The sequence below is a fragment of the Anolis sagrei genome, chromosome 3, assembly GCF_037176765.1.
Source record: "Anolis sagrei isolate rAnoSag1 chromosome 3, rAnoSag1.mat, whole genome shotgun sequence".
In the NCBI taxonomy this organism is placed as follows: domain Eukaryota; kingdom Metazoa; phylum Chordata; class Lepidosauria; order Squamata; family Dactyloidae; genus Anolis; species Anolis sagrei.
Genome location: NC_090023.1, coordinates 28,558,125 through 28,582,376, shown reverse-complemented (window position 1 = coordinate 28,582,376; position 24,252 = coordinate 28,558,125). Strand labels below are relative to the sequence as shown.

At 38.4% G+C, this 24,252-nt stretch overlaps 2 protein-coding genes across 4 annotated transcripts in view; one reads left to right on the top strand and one right to left on the bottom strand.

The window, feature by feature from the left end:
* ZDHHC20 (zinc finger DHHC-type palmitoyltransferase 20) overlaps positions 1-15,569 on the top strand; it is a 53,933-nt gene extending 38,364 nt beyond the window's left edge. The window contains exons 6-14 of one of the 3 annotated variants that reach the window (XM_067466568.1): positions 371-403; positions 3,134-3,254; positions 6,229-6,264; positions 8,363-8,495; positions 9,454-9,580; positions 9,976-10,065; positions 10,503-10,627; positions 10,837-10,916; positions 11,307-15,569. In XM_067466568.1, the coding sequence (XP_067322669.1) occupies positions 371-403; positions 3,134-3,254; positions 6,229-6,264; positions 8,363-8,495; positions 9,454-9,580; positions 9,976-10,065; positions 10,503-10,627; positions 10,837-10,874 (703 nt within the window). In that variant the 3' untranslated portion in view covers positions 10,875-10,916; positions 11,307-15,569. The remainder of the gene's footprint in view (positions 1-370; positions 404-3,133; positions 3,255-6,228; positions 6,265-8,362; positions 8,496-9,453; positions 9,581-9,975; positions 10,066-10,502; positions 10,628-10,836; positions 10,917-11,306) is intronic. The other 2 variants (XM_060770945.2, XM_067466570.1) reach the window with 2 other exon arrangements.
* Positions 15,570-17,310: 1,741 nt separating this feature from the next.
* Positions 17,311-24,154, bottom strand: MRPL57 (mitochondrial ribosomal protein L57). The gene is made up of 2 exons (XM_060770947.2): positions 24,053-24,154; positions 17,311-17,749 (listed from the first exon to the last, which is right to left on the bottom strand). Exon 2 carries the CDS (start codon positions 17,745-17,747, stop codon positions 17,433-17,435), a length of 315 nt encoding a protein of 104 aa, XP_060626930.2. The 5' UTR covers positions 17,748-17,749; positions 24,053-24,154; the 3' UTR covers positions 17,311-17,432.
* Positions 24,155-24,252: the final 98 nt, after the last annotated feature.

Genomic DNA, 24,252 nt, shown 5'->3' with positions numbered 1-24,252 from the left:
AAAAACAGAAAATTACAATAAAAACACATATAATGAAAATATACAGAGGTCGAAAATAGAATAATAAGGTTGTTGTAGGTTTTTTCGGGCTATATGGCCATGTTCTAGAGGCATTTTCTCCTGACATTTCGCCTGCATCTATAGCAAGCATCCTCAAAGGTAGCAAGGTCTGTTGGAACTAGGGAAAAGGGTTTTATATATCTGTGGAATTATATATAAAAAGGTTTTTATATATCTGTGGAATGACCAGGGTGGTACAAAGCACTCTTGTCTGTTGGAGCTAGGTGTGAATGTTTGCTTGTTGGAAAAGGTACGTTAGGGATCTTATATTGTTGTTATACTGAAACATGTCTTCTTTTTCTTTCTTTAGATGTGTTCTGAAAATGGATCATCATTGTCCATGGTATGCTTTTCTTTGATTTTTATTTTCTTCCTACTAAAAGGGAAGCAACCAAACCATGTTGATGACTACAAGAGCAAAAGTAGAACTGGAATCTTTTTGGTGTCTAGATCAGTATACATGTCTATTACACTAACTTAGGACTCATTCACACTATGCAATTAATTCAATTATTTGGGGTGCTGATTCAGAAAATTGCATTGGATAGATCACATCAGCTCTAAATTATTAAATATGGTTTTATGTGGGCGAGCAGATGGCGACTACTGGATGGCATATGTTCCGTTTCAGAAACTTGAGCTGATGTGGTCTATCCAATGCAGTTTTCTGAATCAGCACAACAAATAACCAAACCGAATCTAAAGTTGACCAAAAACTGATTCGTTATTCTTTTGGTACTAACGTTGGAGAGTGGTCCCTGGTCAAAGTGGTCCCTGGTCAAAAAAAAAAAAAAAGGTTAGGAACCACAGGTTTAGATGAACCCATCATGTACTTTTTTTTCAGGATCATGACCTGCTGTTGTGGATATGGCAGCAAATACTATTTCCATCCAGGAAGGCAGTCTGCTGAGTTGTTTCCATCTTGCCTTGCGTCTATGCAAGACAGTCAATTTTCCAAGGCATCCCCCCCGACCCAGGCCAGTGCATTTAGCTTCAGATGTATTCAGTCACTACAAGGGATGGCAGCTTCCCCTCTACGTCGTAATAGAGTTGGCTTTCCCTCCCTTCCCCATCATCACCAATTTATCTTCTTACTCCAGCCACTTCACTTGTATCAGTGTAGTTGCCATGAAGAAGTCACTGTCTCTGGGAGAATATGAATGCTTCATTGCATTGCAAAAGTCTAAGTTTAGATTATATTTAGCAAGTCATATTTCTCTTAGTACACGCTTTAATCCTTTCTGTTAAAATGAGTAGGAGCTATGTCATTAACTTGTACAAGCGTAGGTTGCACTCTTTAAAGCATTATTATTTAACACAATTGACTGACAAACAGTTTATCCTCTATTGAATGCTATACTCCTTTCTCGTATAAGAATTAAAGCTTGAAATAAAAATGTTTGCAGGATATCATTACACTGAAAGAGAGAGACTGAAAATGGAAACAATTATGAACAATCAAACTGTGCTTGTGTACATAGGCAGCAAGTACCATTTCTGGCCTGTTCATCTGGTAAAGTAGCGATTTTAAAACCTTGATTAAAAGTGTAACACATACTGAGAAATAGCTATTATATACCCCACCTACAGAGAAAGTATTTTTATTTCATATTTTTTACTACTTTTAGAATATATATTTTCTAACTGATTAACTGCCCTCTAGGATAATGTGGTGGTACAGCGGGTTAAACCGCTAAGCTGCAGAACTTGCTGATCAGAAGGTCGGCAATTCAAATCCACGGACAGGGTGAGCTCCCATGGTTAGCCCCAGCTTCTGCCAACTTAGCAGTTAGAAAACATGTAAATGTGAGTAGATCAATAGGTACTGCTTCTGCGGGAAGGTAACGGCACTCCATGCAGCTACGCCGGCCACATGACCTTGGAGGTATCTACAAACAACACAGGCTCTTTGGCTTAGAAATGGAGATGAGCGCCACCCCCCAGAGTCAAACATTACTAGACTTAATGTCAAGGGGAAACCTTTACCTTAAGATAACAAATCTGTAAAATGTTACCTGGCATTTCTCTTAGAAAAGGGATGGACGGTGCCTGGAGGGTGGAAAAGCTGCAAGGAACTCACTCTGCGCCCACCAGCAAAAACCAGCAGCAGTTTTCTTTTAAAGCAAGGCATTCAAATATAGTTTGCCCCCATTATCCACTGATTGAGCTATCAATGGCTTGGAAACATGCAAAAACAAAAAATCCAAAAAGCAAACCTCTATTTTGCCATTTTGTGTAAGAAACACCCATTTACTACACAATTGTATAGTAAATGGGGCTTGAGCATCCTTGGGTTTTGGTCTCCACAGGGGATTACTGGAACCAAACCCCAGTGGATATCAAGGGCCAACTATATACAGTGAGCCTTGCTGGAGCACAGCTGACTGTTTAAAAGCTCCTTCCTTGCAAGCTTTTAAACAGAGGCTGGATGGCAATCTGTCAGGAGTACTTTGATTGTGCTTTTCCTACATGGCAGGGGATTGGACTAGATGGCCCATGTGGTCTCTTCTAACTCTATTATTCTATGAATTTTATTATTCTAACTGTCCCAATTTGGCAGAGACAGTTCTGATGAATCTTCTATTGCCCCACTTTTAAAATAGCTTTTAAAGTGTCCAAGGTTATTTCCCTCCTCCCATTTTGACTTTTTTTTACCTTGGCTTATTTCACTTGCTGCACTCAATTACTTCAGAGGAGGAAGGGTGAGATGAGAAGCAGGCAAAATCTTGCCCTTCCCTGTTGACTCAGGCAAAAGGAAACTGATGCCATTTCTCTGAACTTGTCCATTCTTTCAAATTAACGTTTGCCATCTTACCCGCATTCTGATGTTGCTTATCCACATATGTTCTAGTTTTTCATTAGTGAAATGTTGGAAGGTATGCAGACTTTATAGACTCTGAAAGGAAGTTGCAGGGCTTCTATGCATCATGTGTTAAGGGGAAAATTCTGATTTCTCACTGTCATGGCATCTCTCAATTTTGGCAACAAAACAACAGTATCAAATGTTTGTGGGCTACAAAAATGGCAGAGGGGAAATGTTTATACTATAAAATGTTCCCTTGTTTCTTTTCAGGGTGAATAACTGCGTGGGATTTTCCAACTACAAATTTTTTCTCCTGTTTTTATTATATTCCCTCCTATATTGTCTATTTGTTGCTTCTACAGTTCTGCAATATTTTATAAAGTTTTGGACAGTAAGTTTCTTCAGAAGCCCTTACCCAATTTGTGCATATAACTTAAGTTCATATAGCATCATGGTTTTTTTTTTTTACAAACTATATAACCACAATCAGTTTGACAATACAATTATTCCTCTTATTTAATTTAACGAATATTTAGTCCTTATTTCCATGGCCAAATATTACAATTTAACCTTTGTTAAAATAATTTCTATAGGTTATGCTGTAGCCTAGAAAATTATACACCGCAAGCCCAGTCATCTCTGTGGTGTTGCATGTTGTCTGAATGCTATGCACTTGCACAACTATGTTTCAGGAAAGACTAACACCTATAGGATGCAGGAGAGATGCTTGTGTAGTGTGGGAATTGCAAACCGAAGTCACATTTTAAATGCTTCATTTCACAAGCTAGTAGCCTATGCATGCATCATGTGTAGAAAAATAATGTGTTTTTTCACCCAGAGTAAAACTAATGTATTAATTTTAATGATGCTTCTTGCTTTTTTATCTTCACAATATCCTACTGCCAGTGAGTCAGAAAGAGGCCGATGTTAGGACCCAGGTGGACTTCCATATATTTGCTTAGGCAAAGGCAGATGTAGAGCTAGTTTAACGGCACATAGCCTGGCCCAGTGAACAAGTCTTTTGTCTCCAGATACTTCCCATTTCCTGTGTGTTTCTCCCTGTGACACAATAAGCCAGGAGCTCTTTGTAGTGTGTCAGAACGTGCAAACTATGGCTACCAGGATCAGTACAGGGTATGATCTTGAATCGCAGATTGTACTGATTTTATTTATGTACTTTCTGATAATTTCACAGGTGTGTGGCCAGATCTAATCTTGTTAGTAGAATTCCTTCCGATTAAAAATAAACATAGATTAGCTATTCAGAGTGAGACAGCTTAAACAACTAGGTTTTACAGACACATCTTTATTCTTGTAATGTTAATACATATGATAGTGGACAATAAGAAAGTACCCATAGAACTGTGCTAGCCATTATTTATTGAAGATTGTTCTTAAATCTGTATCCTGAGATGTTCTAGAATGTTATCATTGTACATGTCTTAAATTCTCTCTTTTGGGGGGAGAATTTTGGTCAGTTTTCATTCTTTAGATTTCTGAAACCTCTATTTCCATCTGTGTTTGACCATTTCTATCACAGATAGCAAAAACGTTAATGATGTGGAAACCCATATATAACCAGTGAAGTAGCTTCAGGACATTTGAAAGTACTGATTTTGTTGGATTGACATTATGATATTAAAGTGAAAATTGTTGTGTCATGATGCAGCTAAAGTTAGCATTTTCTTATTTCTTTGAGTCAAAACAATACATTAGATTTCATAATAATAATAATAATAATAATAATAATAATAATAATAATAATTCATTTGACCATATGTCCCCCAAATAAAGATGGACCTAAATCCCTCAAGTTGGGACTGACAGGACTTTGTTCATAGTCAGGTTATAGTAATGTATATTCTTAGCTTGCATGCATATGTTTTTCTTTGTCCCCCCCCCCCCCCAATCCTTTGCATTTATATTTTTAAAATTCAGTCAAACCATTTTTAGAACATAATTTAATTCAGAAATCATGGAACTTAAATGCCCACATTTGCAGGCTTTTCTCTTTCTGATTTTGAAACCTTGAAAGGAAGAGTGACAAGTGTTACAGTAGTAATTGTAAGAGAAATTCCAAAAAGAATGTGTGTAGACATTTATTCAGTTATATGCACAGAATACAAATGAAGGGCAAGTTTTTAATCCCAAATTGCCATTGAAGATGGGGTGGGAAGCAGGTATCATTGGATACCTATTCCCAACAATCCCAGAACCTGTGGCTAATGACAGATACGGTAGTACTTCAGTCCACAGGTTATTCACCCAGCTCAAATGCATACAGAGATGTGGCTTTCCTGCACCAGTTCAGTAGATTTTTGATGCAATTCCTTATTTCAAAGGCATACAATGACATTGCTCACAATTTTATTTGAAAAATTAAATACTTTGAACTATATTAATATTGCCCAAATAATCCATTTTTAAAATTAAGTACGTAATGTTGGCAAGAACATCATGTTTTGAAAATGTTTCAGCTTATAACTACTCTATATAATAACAATAACAACAACAACAATAATAATAATCAACTTTATTCCCACCATCATCTCCCAAAAAGGGACTTGGGGCGGGTTACAAGGCACTCCAAGTGCAGTATATAACATAAAATAATACTTGAGTATAAAACAATATCACATAAAAATTATAAAAACAATCACTCGTGTATGAGTCTAGAAAGGTTAGTCAAAACAATCAACCCAAAAACCTGGATCACCTTATCCATGTCTCATTGAGTCCTGTACCTTAACTCTTATTTCTTTTTTTAAAAAACCCATTCCTTCTCAGTGTAGGGAGGCAAAAGGCAAGAGCTTTCCGCAAAGGCACAGCTTCTAGCATTGTACCCCTGGGTAGCAGTGGCTAGAGGCGACTGGCCCTCTGAACTAGCATTGGTACTTTTTTATCTCTGCAAGATGACCCTCAGCTTGTCCACAGAAGATTGGCTCCAAAACATGCCCTAACATGAAGTCAACATGTACATGTGTACATAGATTTTTCAAAAAAGTTCAGTTCAAACGTAGAATAACCATAGACATTAACTTCCATAAGATTTCTTAATTTTATGTACAATAGATTAGCTTCAGGGTAGATCATCAGGTGGTGAGGATTAGTGCATTAGATGATGCTCGTAATTTTAATGGTGAGTCCTGAATCTCCACCATTAAAATTGGTTGTCCCTTCAACCTCATTGTGAAAACACAAATTCACCTTACATGTTCATTCAGTGAATGTAGACCTCCCATCGAATGCTGCACGCATTACACCTTGTGCACGCAAAAACCATTTTCTAACAGCATTGTACTGTTTCTCGATAATATCCTCAGAGGGATATAGCTATTTAATAAATTGTCTTTATTTGCACAAAGCTTTGCCGCAGGAAATCTGCTGAGAATTGTCCAAAGGTAAAATGCAATTTAAGCTGAAGTCTAGTGTTCTAGTGTGTCCTTTTTATACATTAATTTCTAATACTGAGTCATAAGTTCACTATTTTTCTATTACTTCCTATATGATAAATAAAATATTTTATACAATCGAAAGGTATTTGCACAGACCCTAAGGAAGAAACCATTGCTCTTACGTGTGTTGGATGTGCTGACAGAGAACTAAACGCATGTTAAAACCACCACAAATCTATGAATAAAGAGGCAATTCATGCACTTTTTTATTTTAAAGGTAATCTTTTAGAAAGAATTGAGTTTTGAACATAAACAACTACGGTAACTATAGTATTTAATATTTAATAAGATTTTTTTAAGTTGAACACATATTGTAATTGTATAACTAGAGTAAAATTATTTTTCTCATAAAATGATGCCAGTACTCAATATGAAAAAAATCTTTTGTAATGCTTGTGTTCTTAACAAATGTATTTCATTGGAATTGTTTGGGACTTAATTTTGCCTAAATATTTTAAGCTTTAACAATATTTTGTGTCTAATTTCCACAAGAGTTAGTGCGACATAGTGGTTTGAATGTTAAACTATAATTCTGTAACACCAGACTTCCAATTCCCAATTGGCCATGAAAATCCACTGAGGGACTTTAAGCAAGTCACAGTCTCACTGCCTCTGACAAAAACACTGACAAACTCCCTCTGAACAAATCTTGCCAAAAATCCCCATGAAAATTTCATCTTATGGTCTAGTTCATTGTCCTCATATCCAAGAAACAGGAAATCACAGGACAAGAAAAAAGAGCAGAGACTTTTAAAAGCTTCCAAAGAAGGAGCTTCCACCACACTCGGAGGGAGGGAGTTCCATTGTTGAACAGCTCTTACAGTCAGGAAGTTCTTCCTAATGTTCAGGTGGAATCTCCTTTCCTGTAATTTGAACTCATTGCTCCGAGTCCTAGTCTCCAGGGCAGCAGAAAACAAGCCTGCTCCCTCTTCCTTATGACATCCTTTCACATATTTATACATTGATATCATGTCTCCTCTCAGCCTTCTCTTCTGCAGGCTAAACATATCTGCACGTGTTCTTTAAGACACTCCTCATAGGGCATGGTCTCCTTTGATCTTTTTAATTACCCTATTTAGAACAGACATTACATTCTGTTGTTACTCCCAGCTAGAGTTTGAATCAATGAAATGTACTTAAATATTGATTTAGCAAATTACCATTGATTCAATGGAACCTTTTTAATAGCGGCTAACAGTTGGATCTGAGACCAATTTGATTTTCCAGAGGACCCTGTTGGATGATGTAATCATTCTTTGTCTGTTCCTGGATGGCAGGGGATTGGAATAGATACCCGTGTCGTCTCTTGCAATGCGATTATTCTATGATTCTATAAATTGTGAGTCCTGGGGAGGCTTTAGTCAATGGTAGAAAGTATCAACCTCCACAATGACCCCCTGCAAAAAGACATTCTTTATTAGGTCCTGTTCTTCAGCCAAAAAGACTTCTAGAACATCTTACAATTATTAATTTGACAGTCTATTGTTCTCAGACTTAGAATCTCAATAAGACATCTACGGAATAAAAAGGAAATTGCCGTCAGGGAAGGGATTAAGTCCAGCACTTACTGCCTGTTCTTTGCATTCTAATGTTTCCCAGTTCATTTTATGTTGACATTCTATACACGTAATTTTGACAAAGGATTAAAAATAAACTTTATGACTTACAGTTATGTAATGGTTTAATGTGATCTAACTAAGAAGTCTTTTAAGCAGACATTAATCGAAACTATGTTGTTCATTTGACTTGGGTTTTTAAACGGTTTTTATAAATTAGTTTGAAAAAGTATTGTACATTGTTTTAGGATCTCTGGTGGCCAGAAAAATAATCAATGAATACTTTAAATAAGTATTCATTGATTATTTTTCTGGCCATCAGAGATCCTAAAACAATGACCTAAAACAATGAATGGGTGAATATTATCAGCACTGTTCAATTGTATTGACAATTGGTTTTAACAGAGAGACAGTTGTGTATGAGAGTATCAGTTAACAGAAAACTGATGAGAAATGATTTATATCAAACTTTTTTCTTTTCCCCATAGAATGAACTCTTAGACACACGTGCAAAGTTCCACGTTCTCTTCCTTTTCTTTGTGGCAGCCATGTTCTTTATCAGCATACTATCATTGTTTAGCTACCACTGTTGGCTAGTTGGCAAAAACAGATCAACAATAGGTTAGTAAATGATGTGAAGAAAAAAAATGACTGCTTTGGTTTGTTTTTCTACTGTTGACTAAAATAAATATTGCAATGTTTATGTCATTTGTTTATCAGACATAAGAAATCATTTCTTAACATAAATATTTTTGTGTTCTGCTAAGGTGTTTATAAACATTAGGGTCAAAAGAAATAGAAAATGATGGTAACAATTTTTTAGTTATCAAGTTTCTTCCATTAATTTGTAACGTGAGCTATGGGATAAGTACATATATGTCTATATTGGTGAATAAGTACTGTATATACTCAAGTATAAACCTAGTTTTTCAGCCCTTTTTTAGACTGGAAAAACCCTCCTCTGCTTATCCTTGGGTGAGGGTCCTGGTGGAAAGGCGTAGGGATGAAGAAGGGTTTCTTTCAGCCCCACAATTTCCTGTCAGGACCCCCACCTCTCAGCACAGCAACCCAGCTCTCCTTCCTCTCCTCCTCTCTAGGTGCAGCACGCGTTTTCCTCTCTCCTTCTCTTGCCAGCAGTCTTCCCACTTTTCCTTATTTATATACCCACAGAACTTCCCCCAAAAATGTATAGTTAAAATAAACTATGATGATTATTGGGAAGATACATAAGCACATTTACATTGAAGGTTAGAATAATGATTTAATCAGAGTTGGACAGTTATCTTAAATTACAGTTCTATGTAAATATGCAAAAAACATTTGACCTACCGATGCCTCAATTAATATAATTTTATTGGTATCTGTTTTTGTTTTGAAAAAGACCAGTAGCTGTTGCATTTCCCACCCTCAGCTTATACTCGAGTCAATAAATTTCCCCAGTTTTTTGTATTAAATGAGGTGCCTTATACTCAAGTATATACTGTATATATATTTAAGACACATTTTTATTGTTTTGCTATTCTCTTGAAAAGACTTCTCCCATCTCAATTACTTTATTTTGCTTTCCTGTATTATATAGAAGCATTCCGGGCACCAATGTTTCGGAATGGACCTGATAAAAATGGTTTTTCACTTGGATGCAGCAAAAACCTGAAAGAAGTTTTTGGAGATGAGAAAAAGTACTGGTTGCTACCCATTTTTACAAGGTATTCCTACTTTAATTTTTCAGATCTGTTTTAAAGGGTGAAATCTGGAGTTTAGTGATTAGGAGAAGATGATGAACATTTAACTTGAATTGGAGAAGTTTACAATTTTCGATGTTTACTGGTCTTGATTCAGCTACAGCTGCAACTATGGTCTGCTAACCTAGCTGAATTACTGCTACAGGCTTTTTGTAAAACTGTCCTTGAAGCCCAATCAGAAGCTTCAGCTAGAGAAAACCTAGGTACCAGGGGACTGGAGGGACTGCTGTGAGTGAGAAGGGTTAATCTGTGTCTACCAGACCATTTGCATGAATCAATATCTGAATTTAGTCCAATGTGCCAAATACTGTTAATCTTTATTCAAGTATCAATACTGTCGTGCTTATTTTATTGTACAGTTTAGGAGATGGCTGCAACTTCCCAACACGTCTGGTGATCATGGATCCAGAGCAACTTACTGTATCAAGCCAAAATGAACCTGCCAAAAGGTGTGGAGATTTTATTCTCAGGGATTTTGGTGGGAGCAAGGGACTTATTTTACTGAAACATTACCCCAAAGTAAGAAGAAATATATATTGGCATCTGTTCAAAATGTATTCAGAAAATCCACCATTACGTCTGGCAGTGAAACATTTTCCCCTCTATTCATGATTGGTGAAAACCAGGATAAGCTATATGTGTGGTCTCTTTTCCTTTTTGAGGAAAGATGGAAGGTTAGCAGCTTGTTAAGTGAAAGTGCAAGTTGTAGATTTCCTTTCCTCATGCATGAATAAAAGGCTGAGATTCATGGAAAAACAGCCTATAGTTTGTTACGTCTGAAAGGATGATAAACGATATTAGTTTCTTGTGTTTATTTAATGAAGACTGCAAAGGCATGCCATAACAGTGGTAGATTCCAATCTTTAACAATAATTCTACTTTTCAGCTCTGGTCCCAGTCAGCCATTTCCTACTCGGCCACTCAGTGAATCCCAAAATCGACTGCTAGCAAATGACAACCAGTGGGCGGAAGCCAGTTCAGAAGACGAAAATGTTAAATCAGGTATTAAATGTAAGCCAGTGGGTGGATTACAATAACTTGTGTGGGAACATAATTTCAGTGTCCCATTGTTGTTATTTCATCTAGCAGGGGATTAGACGTTCAATGTCTTATTCAAATTATACAAATTAACAGATAACTGTTTTCATAGTCTTCCTAAAGTATTTGTCATTTCAGAGTCTCAATGATGCACACTGTTCTCTCTTCTGTATCTTTTTAAGGTGTAAAAAAGCATATTGTAGTTTCACTGGAGAGCTGATCTTGGTTTCATTGTCCATCCTTCTTATTGTTGGGGAAAACGGTAAGACAAATTCTGCTCAAAAATAGAAATAATACTGACCGTACAAGATAATTGCCTTGGTTTTGAAAACTTTAAAGAAATAAAGCATAGATGATTGACCAGATATATTTAGTCTGGTTAGGAGTGTTACTTAAAGGTAGGAATGTGAATGGTCTGGATATAAATTAGTTTGCAATGCAATTGCTAGTTTCCAAGACAACTCTGATTCAGGCTGTTTGCATGGAAAGCGCCCAGCAGACTGGAGCTGTATTTGGGAGAAGCCTTCACTACAGTAACTATGTATAAGGAAGAAGAAGAGATGCTGAATGTTGATTAGTTCAATCTTGTATTTTTTCTGTTCCAGTTTATCTTCACCCATTGTCATACTAATTTAATTTTTTTTCCACATAGGTTTCTACAATATGTTTGTGCTTGGATATTAATTTTGTAAGGAAGACACTGATATATCAATGGAACAGTGCCAGCATGTTAACAGGATATGAAAAAATGAAATTCTTGATCGTATCCAATGGATGCTTATAAGCACTTGCAGAGTGGGACATTTAATGCCTTAAGATTCTTGATGTGCATTTTTGTAACACAGACTTATGCCACTACAAGGGCCAAATCCAGAAATGCCCTGCAAGGGCGGGCAAGACTCCAAGAGTGTAAAAACTATGCATTCCGGCTGCACTGTGGTGGAGGGGACTGATTCTGCAAAGTTCATGGGAGATAATGGTGCCATAGGAGTGAGGTGGGGGAATAGAGTTCAGCCACTGAAATGCACAGTACAGTTCGATGTGGCCGAAACTCCACCAGGTGGATTAGCAGCATGATGTCTTTTTGTTTTCTACACCACTAGTGTATGTCAACCAGCGGTACTGACAAAGTTCAGGCTGAGCAGCCGATCCCAAACCCTGGCTTTTTAGTCCTCTGATATTGAAGTTCTCTTCCTTCCATTTTACTCGGTTGCAATACATTATCAGACAAGGAAGGTTTTCATTTGTTTGTATGCTTCTGAATTATGGCCTCCCAGCAATATGGTACATTAGTATGATCAATTTGTTTTCTCAACCTTTTTTCAAAAAAGAAACAACCTTTTAATTTCTTGAAAACATGTTTAATATAAGCCATATCAGGAATGTAATTCAGTAATGTAAATTAGTTTCTTCCGTATCCTTGTCGGTATGTTTACTTAAATATTGCTTCTTAAGCTTTGTGGTGGTAATCTCAGTTACCAATCCCTTCTGAAGCTGGCTGATTACTTAGTCCTCTTTTAGTCTCAAGGCTAAAGGTCATCCACTTATTTGTCTCTCTTTATGAGAAAGGAAACACATGCAGACTGCTTTTCATGAGGCTGGATTTCACAAGGATCCTTTACCAGGAACATTCCTTGAGTGAAGAATGTGCCCATAAAAGAGAAGAAGACACTTGTTCTATAGCGTACTTTGTTTTTCCAGGAGCCGACTATCCCACCAATGGCTTTGTTCATTCTGGAATGAAGTCCTGTTCTGTAGTCATAAATATATAAGCAAATAATGTTAGTAATGATGCAGACGACTATGTAAGCTTCAGTTGGTCAGTTCATGAAGAGCAGCAGGTTACTGAGTGCATATCTTAAAGATATACTGAGAAGAGTTCATGTACACCCACAGCCCTCAAATAAGATGGACTACTACTATCTGACGGAAGAGAGAGGCAAGGTCGTCATGAGATATCCCCTTGGCTATATGAAAGGATGGCCCTTCATTCTGCCTTGATATGTACATTTTATCCTCTTTCCTAAATTGCACTTGATCTCCTCCAGGTTCACTGAACATCGTAAAAGATATTTTCCAGAGCGTTTTGGTGTTCTTTTCCCTTGTGATTCTTATGAGAGAAACTGGTTCTGCTTTGTAAATCTTAGGCAACATGGGTGGGAAAGGGGATATATGCAAAATGACATCTTTTCATACGTTTTACTCTCATGGATCAGTTTGTAAAATGAGCAGAAAGCTAAGAGTTTGCGCTACCTTTGTGACCAACCCAACTCATAGGTGTATTTGGTGCTGTCCTGTGCAAAAGGTACAGTCAGGCTCAGAGCTGTTGGTGCTAATGCTAACTTCCGCTCCTTTACCTTGACAAAAGGATTTGGTCCTATTCCCAACACTGAACTGGCACTCACTTGTGGACAAAGGCAGAAAAAAACTGTATGTGGCACATGAGCACTTTTCAGCAGATTCTCTAGCTCAAGGGGGGTATGACTAGGTGAGTTTATTGTTTGACTGTTTGTACTTCATCTGCTGCACAATTCTTTTATCAGCTAGGACAGTGGTTCTCAACCTGTGGGTCCCCAGATGTTTTGGCCTTCAACTCCCAGAAATCCTAACAGCTGGTAAACTGGCTGGGATTTCTGGGAGTTGTAGGCCAAAACACCTGGGGACCCACAGGTTGAGAACCACTGAGCTAGGAGCTTTGAATGCTGAGGCAGGTGGGGAAATCACTTTGCCTTGCTCATCCTGTTCTGAGTTCCTGTGACTTGATCCTCAGCTTCAAAGAGCAATAAAATGAGATTTAAGTTTGGAAGACAGCATACACTTATGAGGAGGTTGGGTTTGTCAATAAATCTACAGCAGCAAGATTTTTACAGTATGTCTCAGAAATGAAATGAATAGGTAACAGGGTTCTCTTTGTTAAGTGTACATAGGAATACAGGTCCATCTGCACTTACATAAATGTTAGGTGTTCACATATTTCTGCAAATGCATTCCCTTTTTTCACTGTTTGGGGGGGTTTAGAATTATATTGTCAACATTTAACATTTTGGATTGTTATTCTGCAGTCCTTAGACCATTTTTAAAAAGTGACTACACTGAGTAGTGAAACTATCTGTATAATGAAAGGATCCACACATTCTGTGGGCCAGATCTCCCAGAAGCTGCACCGCCAAAAATGGGAAGTCAAGATGTCTGGTTTCCTAATTTTTTTTCTTGAAACTTGAAACAAGGAACATGCCTTGTTTTAAAGCCTTGTGGTTCTGGGAAGCAATTCTTTCTTTAATGAAAAGATGTCCAGAGAACCTACTGGGTGCCACAGAATTAGGCAAAGAGCTACACTTCTGCTATAATAGATCAAAGAAAACATAAATTGTATTATTTAACACACAGGGCATCTGACTAGTATTACACAATTATACCAAAGAGAAACACGTGTATAGTTTGTTGTACTAGAAGATGTGTCAGAGGATTTCATTAGTCTTCTCATCAAAACATTTGTTGGCCAGTGAGGAGTTTCATATTTAGAAGCTACTTATATGCACATGTATTTTTCAGACTAGTAAGTACAGTTTAAGTACATTCCTGGCTTGTTCAGATTGACTTACCAACCATTGCTTTGTTCTAAATCTATCAAGACTTGCTGGCCACTTTTAATAGGGAAGATTTAAGTGTAGAATGAAAAGTGGATTTTTGAAAGAATTTTCTAGTGATTTTTACTCTAAGAAACCATACTAGAAAGTCTAGCCAGATTTCCAACTTTGTCTGTTAGTGAACTATTCTCACAATTGATATTTTCTGCAAGTAAATGAATCAGTGAAGGCCTGAGCATTGTTTTATCAAAAAATGTCAAGCATAATATCCAGGTTAGTTAAATCATAACTACTTGCTATGGCAGCCTTTTATAGTCTTTATATCCAATATGTGTGTTCCAAACATTACTTGAATCTTGCCAGTCGTAGAAAGTATATGACTATGTTTACAAATAAATTACAGAAGTTGGATTTGGGCAGATTATCCAGCAGAGAATTAAACAACATATTATTTGATTATGTATTATATGCATCTGGATTTTGGTACCAAAGCACTCATAAATTATATGAAATGGGTATGTTGTATAATACCGTAGGTTTGAAAATATCTGAAATGTGTAAATTCCACCAGAATACCAAGTGGTTTAAGGACTGCAGCCTTTTACCTCAATCCTAAATGCATATGCCTGGAAGAAATCCTACCAATAATCACCAGAGATTGCTTTCAAGGAAATGATTTAGGACTGCAGGCAGTCTGTTATGTTTTTCCCCAATGTAAATTATGTGGCCATTTGAGTGGCATCTTTAGCTTATGAGTAAGGTTGCCACATTCTGTGTGTTTGCCAGTGGGTATGTCAGATGCATTGCACTGTATTTATGACAAAGATATATGCAAGTATATTACTTAAATATAGGTATCTCCATTGTACTAAGTAAGCTTGCAAGTATTCAAATTTAAACTGGTATGAGGTTATTTAGAGGATATATAATGTGAATGACGCATCTGTTTATGTTGCAGATAGGAATATTCCTATGCACAAAAAACATATTGCCATTAATTGTTTAATATTTCAAAGTGACTTTTTAAATGGGCTTTTATAAGTAAATGACATATACAAAAATACATATCATTTTGCCTGAAATTTTCATATTTTTAACTGCACCTTGTAATACCTTCATGTGTATTTTCCACCACTGTAATAATTTTAGATCATGATGAGTCTTTTGTATATCAAAGTTCCAACTTCCATTCATGTCTTAATTATAACTCCTGTTCAAGTTTTTAAAAAATGCATCATCTAAGCCCTTTGCCAAAGTGGCGATACGTTGATGGAGTATGACACAATGAACGCAAAGCAAATGAAATCAATAAATACCTTGAACATAAACTGGCTGATGTAAACTACATTACTAATCAGTGGTGGAGGTAACCACTTTAGTTACTAGTTCGTGTGTGGTATGAATGACTAGAAAAACCATGGCGGGGGGAGACTTCAGAAGTGGGGGCAGGTCTGATTTGAAACACTACACAAGTGTGTTATACAAGTGGAGAAATGAAAAATAATCAAACGAAATTAAAGCAAATGAAATCAATAAATACCTTGAACATAAGCTGGCTGATGTAAACTACATTGCTAATCAGTGGTGGAGATAAACCACTTTAGTTACGTTCGTGCATGGTATGAATGACTAGAAAACCCATTTTTGGTGGGGAGAATTCAGAAGTGGGACCGGTCTGATCTGAAACACTACACAAGTGTGTTACGCAAGTGGAGAAATGTGTGGCTCCAAATCCATTTTGAGTTCCTACCCTATTACCTTGGCTCAAAGGTATATGTTGTCTTCAATCACAAAGCTTCTCAGAACAACTTACAAATGACTGGTTTATCAGTTCCCTGCCCCCAGGCCTACAATTTAAATAGAACAGAGAATGGGAATAGTGAAGCATGTTGAAGGGAATCCCATAATTAATCTTTTGTCACCTACCAGTGGAAAATCTGTGGGTGGGAGAAGGTAGTCTTTACGTTTAGTGGTCCTAAGCCCTAAATGGCTTTAAAGTTGGATTTAACAATGCATTACAAAAATATCAATGGAATATTAGCTAGAGCCAGACCTTGTATAGAATCATAGAATCAAAGAGTTGGAAGAGACCTCATGGGCCATCCAGTCCAACCCCCTGCCAAGAAGCAGGAACTGTTCTTGTGCAGAAAAGTTTGCAGATGGGGTACCATCCAAGTGCTAGAAAGTTTTATGTGCAAGTGAAGACGTGTCTGTCTCTAGTCAAGGCTAGACGAAATTGTACTCCCAAGCCATGAACTTAATCTTTCAGAGTAAAACCTCCACATCCAAAACAACTCGAATCACCACCTCCTATTGTAAATAACAGCCCAACTCCTTAATCTTAATCTTCATAAATGAATTTAGTTGTTCACGTCCAGCCCAGTCCATCCCCTTTCACCCCACCAGATTTAACATTCAGAATTAATGTTTTAGCTTGAGAGAATAAACATCCCTACTGCCTTATGTGCAAGGCACCTCTTGCCATAGTGGCAGAGCAAAATGGGTATAAAGCATTGTGATGTTGTTCAATGGAATACTGTGGTGCAAAGTAACAATAGCTGTTATGTGCTGGCATATCCACTTCAACTTAGAGCAACCCTCTGAAAAAGAGGCTGTTATTGGCACAATGATGTCTTCATTTTCACCACTTCTTTATTCAGTCCCTCTATCATTGTAGATACTTATGCCAATGTCACCAAGAAAAATCGTGACTCTTAAAGCAGATAGCACCCCAAGCAAAGGCTTTTTATACATTGCAGATTGCAAAGCTGTGTGGAATATTGAGACAGACATCTGGAGCAATCCCTTGGGATCCTGCTCCAGCTGCTTGCCTCAATGTTTTCGGACATTGTCAGAGCACTGTACTTTCAATTTCCCATCTCGGAAACCATTTGTTTTGAGTGCTTCCAGGCCAAATTTGGTAATCACAAAAGTTACAACATTGTACGTCTGGTTTACAATCTTATACATATTGAACAGGATGCCAGTGAACAGTACTAATGACTTTGAATAAACAGCATATGCATAAAGCATGCACCAGTGAAACAGATTCAACAGGAGACTTAAAGCTGGAGAGCAAAACATTTATTTACAGGCCACATTACAACTGGGTATTGCCACTTTCAGAAAATACAAATAGTCCAGTCAGTTCCTGGCCCCAAATAGTCCACCTGAATGCTTGGGTATGTCCTTCATGAACTCGTCCATTTCTTGGTCACATTAAGATGGCCCAGATGTTCAGCAGCATACCTGTGTTCAGGAAACTTGGATTTTGCTGCAGTCACAAGCGCTTTAAAATATGCTTGCCTACCTTCTCGGTTGTGACCATAGTCCTGTTCTTTTGTCATATATGGTTGGCTCAACCAATATTCATTTTCAGCTTCTATTTCCAGCTTCCGGATCATTCTGTTCTTCATGTGAGCAGAAACAAATCTTGGTCTTTTGTGTTTACCAATCCATTGGCTCCCAGGAATTTTATTTCGAAGCAGTGCTATTGTCAGAAACATTCCTTTAAAACAAATGAGAACAACTTTGATGACATGCATATGGTTTCATTATATGTAACAAATCAATATTCTTTACCATTTCAGCCTACATGTCATGATAAGTTAGACAAACCACCTTCTGATTTATTCCTGTATCAGTATGCCATTTTACCAATATGCAAAACTCCTGAAAGTAAGGGCCAAATTCCACAGTTGTTGAAGTCATTAGAAATTATCATAATTTTTAGAAAGTCAATTGTTGGTGGGGAACTCTGGGACCCTAAGATGGAACAGATTAACTTCAGGAGCAAGCATCTATCTCACCAGAATGATTAAGAACCACATGCTACGCTGGGGTTGTCAGTAGACCCTGAATTTCTTTGATTTCAAGATGCATTTCAACCCCCACATTTTTATTTATTTATTTATTTGGTTTACTTTTACCCCGCCCTTCTCACCCCGAAGGGGACTCAGGGCGGCTTACATATACATACACATATACATCTCTAAACACAGGGTTCATCTCAGAATCAATTATGCTTCTTATACGTATATTTTTGGCTGGTACTGCTGGATTTTTATGTCTTGCAACTCCTAATTGAAGATATATGTAATGGCTTAGGTCCAGGTTATATGGCAGACCATACATGACCCTGCCTTCAGTAAAGACCCTTCTCTCAGTCACATCACTGCCACAAGAGAAGGCCTTTCAAATAGGTACAATTACATTTTGGTTTGCCCTTCCCAGGAAAGCCATTTGTGCTGTTCTTCTAACTCCAAGCAAATATCTTTTTGGGAGTCTTTCAAAACACAAAGTTTTGAAAAACTGGACCAATAATGCTGTATTATTTTTAGTCTCAACTGTTTTAATTACTTTTTAAACTTTTAAAGGAATTTAAGTGTAGTTTTAAATCATGTTAATATTGTCACTTCTTTGTAAGCTTTTAGCCGTATTTATTTTAATTTGTAAGCCACCTTGACTCTCAGTTTTGGGAGAAAGGCAGACTAGAATGACAAATGAATATATACTCCCTCAGAGAAGAACCACTGGATCATTACCAAGACCCAACTAGAACCAAATTCTCTTCTTGCACTGCCAAAGCAGGAGGACATTAACACAGCAATACCTTCAGAAGAGAATGCCTCTAGACCATGGCCATATAGCCCGAAAAAACCTACAACAACCCATTTGACAAGATGTTTTGTCGTTTTACATTCTTAAGTCAGAAACAGATATCCAAGCTGACCAACACACTCCTGAAAGTAAGTGTGCCTCGAATGTTAGTCCCATTTCTGGATATATTTCACCTGCTCATTACAAAAATGGCAGCAGTTTCCCCTTACCAGCTCTAATTTTTTGCGATACAGAATGTGCTATCTTCCAGTTGCCACTTGCATAGAAAACCCATGATCAATATATCTAAGAAATCAGAGCTGCTGCTATCCAATGTAAATTTCTGAATCTGCGTTCCAAATAACCCCAAGAACAAGACTAAAAAGCAAGACACCAAAAAATTGTTTGGTTGCAGTGTGTTATTCTTGTCTCTGCTACATTTTGAGCTCTTATATACATTCATACTTATATTTATATCCTGTAATAAACTTGAGCTGACATGCATTAACAATCCCTCCTCACTACTTTACCTTCACAACAACCCTGTGGGGAAAGGTCAGATTAAGATGCAGCAACCTACCAATTCTTAAAGCTACACGCTTGTGGAAGGTAAACTCATTGCAGTATCTCTCAACTTATGGGTCCCAAGGTGCTTTGGCCTACAACTCCCAGAAATCCTAGCCTGTTTACCAGCTGTTAAGATTTCTGTAAATTGAAGGCGAAAAGATCTGGGGACCCACAGGTTGAGAACCACTGCTCTGTTATTTGGACACATTTTGTCCCTATCTGCATGAACTTTTTACTCCTAGTATTCCACAGCATCAATGCAGTTAAAGCTGCATCAGACTCCATTCATTCCACAGTGTGGAAGTAGCTATTTATTTATTTTATTCATTCAACCAATCATAGAGTTGGAAGAGATCTCATGGGCCATCCAGTCCAACCCTCTGACAAGCAGAAAAATCACATTCAAAGCACCCCTGACAGATGGCCATCCAGCCTCTGTTTAAAAGCCTCCAAAGGAGGAGCCCCCACCACACTCCGGGGCAGAGAGTTCTACAGCTAAACAGTTCCCACGGTCAGGAAGTTCTTCCTAATGTTCAGGTGGAATCTCCTTTCCTGTAGTTTAAAGCCATTGTTCCGCATCCCAGTCTCCTGGGCGGCAGCAGAAAACAAGCTTGCTTCTTCCTATGACTTCCCCTCACATGTTTATCATGGTCCTCATCGTGTCTCCTATCAGCCTTCTCTTCTGCAGGCTATACATGCCCAGCTCTTTATGCCACTCCTTATAGGGCTTGTTCTCCAGACCCTTGACCATGTATGTCTCCCTCTTTATCTTTCCATACAGAGCCTCAAAGTGGCTCACAATCAAAAACAGAACAACTTAAAATATACAATAAAAAAACTGTATATCATTATATATTATTATATATCAATAGTAATTATATTTGGTGCAGTCGGTTAAAACACTGAGCTGCTGAACTTTGTGATCAAAAGGTCGCTGGTTCGAATCTGGGGTGTGGGGTGAGCTCCCACTATTAGTCCTGCCAACCTAGCAGTTTGAAAACATGCAAATGTGAGTAAGATCAATAGGTATCGCTCTGGCAGGAACGTAACAGAGCTTTATACAGTCATGCTGGCCACATGACCTTAGAGGTGTCCATGAACAATGGTGGCTCTTCGCTAAGAAATGGAGATGAGCACCAACCCCCAGAGTCGGACACGACTGGACTTAATGTCAGGGGAAAATCTTTACCTTTACCCTATATTACCATATTATTATTATATATTGTATTACATTATAATATTAATATCAATATTATATGTATATACAATATATATTATTGGGATACCACAATATTAGTATTATATATTATTATATTTTACTATACCAATATAGTATTGTTAGTAATATTGCATATACTATACAATTATTATATTGTACTTTATTATTCCACAATATATATAATACACTACCTCTACAAGTAAACTATAATATTATATAATATATCTATATAGATAAAAATGTTCTGTGCGTAATGAGTACCCTAAAAACAAAAGAACCAATGAACGAAATCACACCAAATTTGGCAAGAAAACGTCTCACAACACAAGGAGTGATCATCACTCAAAAAATTATGATTTTGTCATTTAGGAGATGTAGTTGCTGGGATTTATAGTTCACCTATAAGCAAAGAGCATTCTGAGCCCCACCAACGATGGAATTGAACCAAACTTGGCACACAGTTCTCCCATGACCAACAGAAAATACTGGAAGGATTTGGTGGGCAGTGTCCTTTGGTTTTGGAGTTGTAATTCACCTACATCCAGAGATCACTGTGGACTCAAACAATGATGGATCTGGACCAAACTCTACACGAATACTCAATATGCCCAAATGTGGACACTGGTGGAGTTTGGGGAAAATAGAATCTTGACATTTGGGAGTTGTAGATGCTGGGATTTATAGTTCACCTACAATCACAGAGCATTTTGAACTCCACCGACGATAGAATTAGGCCAAACCTCCCACACAGAAAGCCCATGATCACCAGAATGGGCCACAGCAACGTGTGGCAGGGGACGGCTAGTTGTACTATATCTTAAGTTGCAGTATATATAACAGCCATGGGCAAACTTGGTCCCTCCAGGTGTTTTGGACTTCAATTCCCACAATTCTTAGCAGTAAAGAATTGTGGGAGTTGAAGTCCAAAACACCTGGAGGGACCAAGTTTGTACATGGCTGTTATCTATATAAATAAAACTGTAATGTTCGTTTGTGGGATTAACATAACTCAAAAACTGGGCAAATTGACACCAAATTTGGCCACAAGACACCTACTAACCCAAGGAGTGACCATCCCTCAAAAAAATTGATTTCGTCCTTTGGGAGTTGTAAAGGTAAAGGTAGTCCCCTGACATTAAGTCCAGTCATGTCTGACTCTGGGGTGTGGTGCTCATCTCCATTACTAAGCCGAAGAGCCAGCGTTGTCCGTAGACACCTCCAAGGTCATGTGGCCGGCATGACTGCATGGAGCGCCGTTACCTTCCCGCCGGAGCGGTACCTATTGATCTACTCACATTTGTATGTTTTTGAACTGCTCGGTTGGCAGAAGCTAGGGCTGACAGCGGAAGCTCACGCTGCTCCCCGGAATCGAACCTGCGACCTTTCGATCAACAAGCTCAGCAGCTCAGTGCTTTAACCTACTGTGCCACCAGGGGCTCCGTGGGAGTTGTAGTTACTGGGATTTATAGTTCACCTACAATCGAAGAGTATTCTGAACTCAACCAATGATGGAAATGAACTAAACGTGACACACAGGATTCCCATGACCAACAGAAAACACTAGAAGGGTGGGCATTGACCTTGACTTTAGGAGTTGTAGTTCACCTACATCCAGAGAGCACTGTGGATTCAAACAATGATGGATTTGGACCAATTTTGGCAGGAATACTTAATATTCCCAAATATGGACACAGATGGAGTGTGGGGATAATAAACCTTGACATTTGGGAGTTGTAGTTACTGGGATTTACAGTTCACCTACAATCAAAGAGCCTTCTGAACCCCACGAATTGTTTACCCACAAGCATAGAGAAATTACATATATTAGAAACCAACATTTTCTCATTATTTTCTAGATCACCAGACTGGGCCACAGCAACGTGTGGCAGGGGACGGCTAGTATAATACATAATATATATATATAAGTTTCGATGCCTGTCATTCATTGACTTGGAAGTCAATTATTTCTAGGTTCTTGTGGGTTTTTTCGGGCTATATGGCCATTGTTGTAGAGGCATTTCTCCTGACGTTTCGCCTGCATCTATGGCAAGCATCCTCAGAGGTAGTGAGGTCTGACCACCTTCATTAGCATTTGAAGGCCTGACTGAGCCTGGGAAATCTTTTGTTGAGAGGTGTTAAGATGTGCCTGGTTGTTTCCTCTCTGCTGTTTTGCTGTTGTAATTTTAGAGTTTTTTAATACTGGTAGCCAGATTTTGTTCATTTTCATGGTCTCTTCCTTTCTGTTGAAATTGTCCACATGCTTGTGGGTTTCAATGGCTTCTCTGTGTAGTCTGACATGGTGGTTGTTGGTGTGGTCCAGCATTTCTGTGTTCTCAAATAATATGCTGTGTCCAGGCTGGTTCATCAGGTGCTCTGCTATGGCTGACTTCTCTGGGTGAAGTAGTCTGCAGTGCCTTTCATGTTCCTTGATTCGAGTTTGTGCGCTGCGTTTGGTGGTCCCTATGTAGACTTGTCCACAGCTGCATGGTATACGGTAGACTCCTGCAGAGGTGAGAGGATCCCTCTTGTCCTTTGCTGAACGTAGCATTTGTTGGATTTTCTTGGTGGGTTTGTAGATTGTTTGTATGTTGTGTTTCCTCATCAGCTTCCCTATGCGGTCACTGGTTCCCTTGATGTATGGCAGGAACACTTTTCCTCTGGGTGGATCTTCATCTGTACTCTCACCTCTGCAGGAGTCTACCGTATACCATGCAGCTGTGGACAAGTCTACATAGGGACCACCAAACGCAGCATTGTCCAAACACGAATCAAGGAACATGAAAGGCACTGCAGACTACTTCAACCAGAGAAGTCAGCCATAGCAGAGCACCTGATGAACCAGCCTGGACACAGCATATTATTTGAGAACACAGAAATGCTGGACCACTCTCACAACCACCATGTCAGACCTGACAGAGAAGCCATTGAAATCCACAAGCATGTGGACAATTTCAACAGAAAGGAGGAAACCATGAAAATGAACAAAATCTGGCTACCAGTATTAAAAAGCTCTAAAATTACAACAGCAAAACAGCAGAGAGGAAACAAGCAGGCACATCTTAACACCTCTCAACAAAAGATTTTCCCAGGCTCAGCCAGGCCTTCAAATGCTAATGAAGGTGGTCAGTTGAAACATTCACACCTAGCTCCAGCAGAAAAGAGCTCTTTGCCCCACCCCAGCCATTCCACAGATATATAAACCCATTTTCCTATTTCCAACAGACCTCACTACCTCTGATCATGCTTGCCATAGATGCAGGCGAAACGTCAGGAGAAATGCCTCTAGAACATGGCCCTATAGCCCGAAAAAACCTACAAGAACCCATTTAATAGATTATTTCTATTACAGATATGGGTAACATCCAAGCCGGTCTCCTTTTGCGTCAACATTATCTTAAAACGGCCTCCTATTTTGTTTAAACTCACCGAAAACGGAAACGCCTCCTCTTTCTTGCTCTCTTACTCTCGCATGCGAAGAAACAAGATGGCGACCAAGCAGGCCGAAAGCAAGCCACTTCCGTAAAGCTCTTCGCGACTCTCGCGAGAGCTGGCACATAACGCGAAGGGGTGGCTGTAGGCGGGGCCTCTCCGCAGTAGCCAATCAGAGCTTGCTGTCTATGCGAATT

Excerpts from the sequence above, each read along its gene's own strand:
- MRPL57 (XM_060770947.2), bottom strand. The coding sequence starts at position 17,747 with ATGTTTCTGACAATAGCACTGCTTCGAAATAAAATTCCTGGGAGCCAA.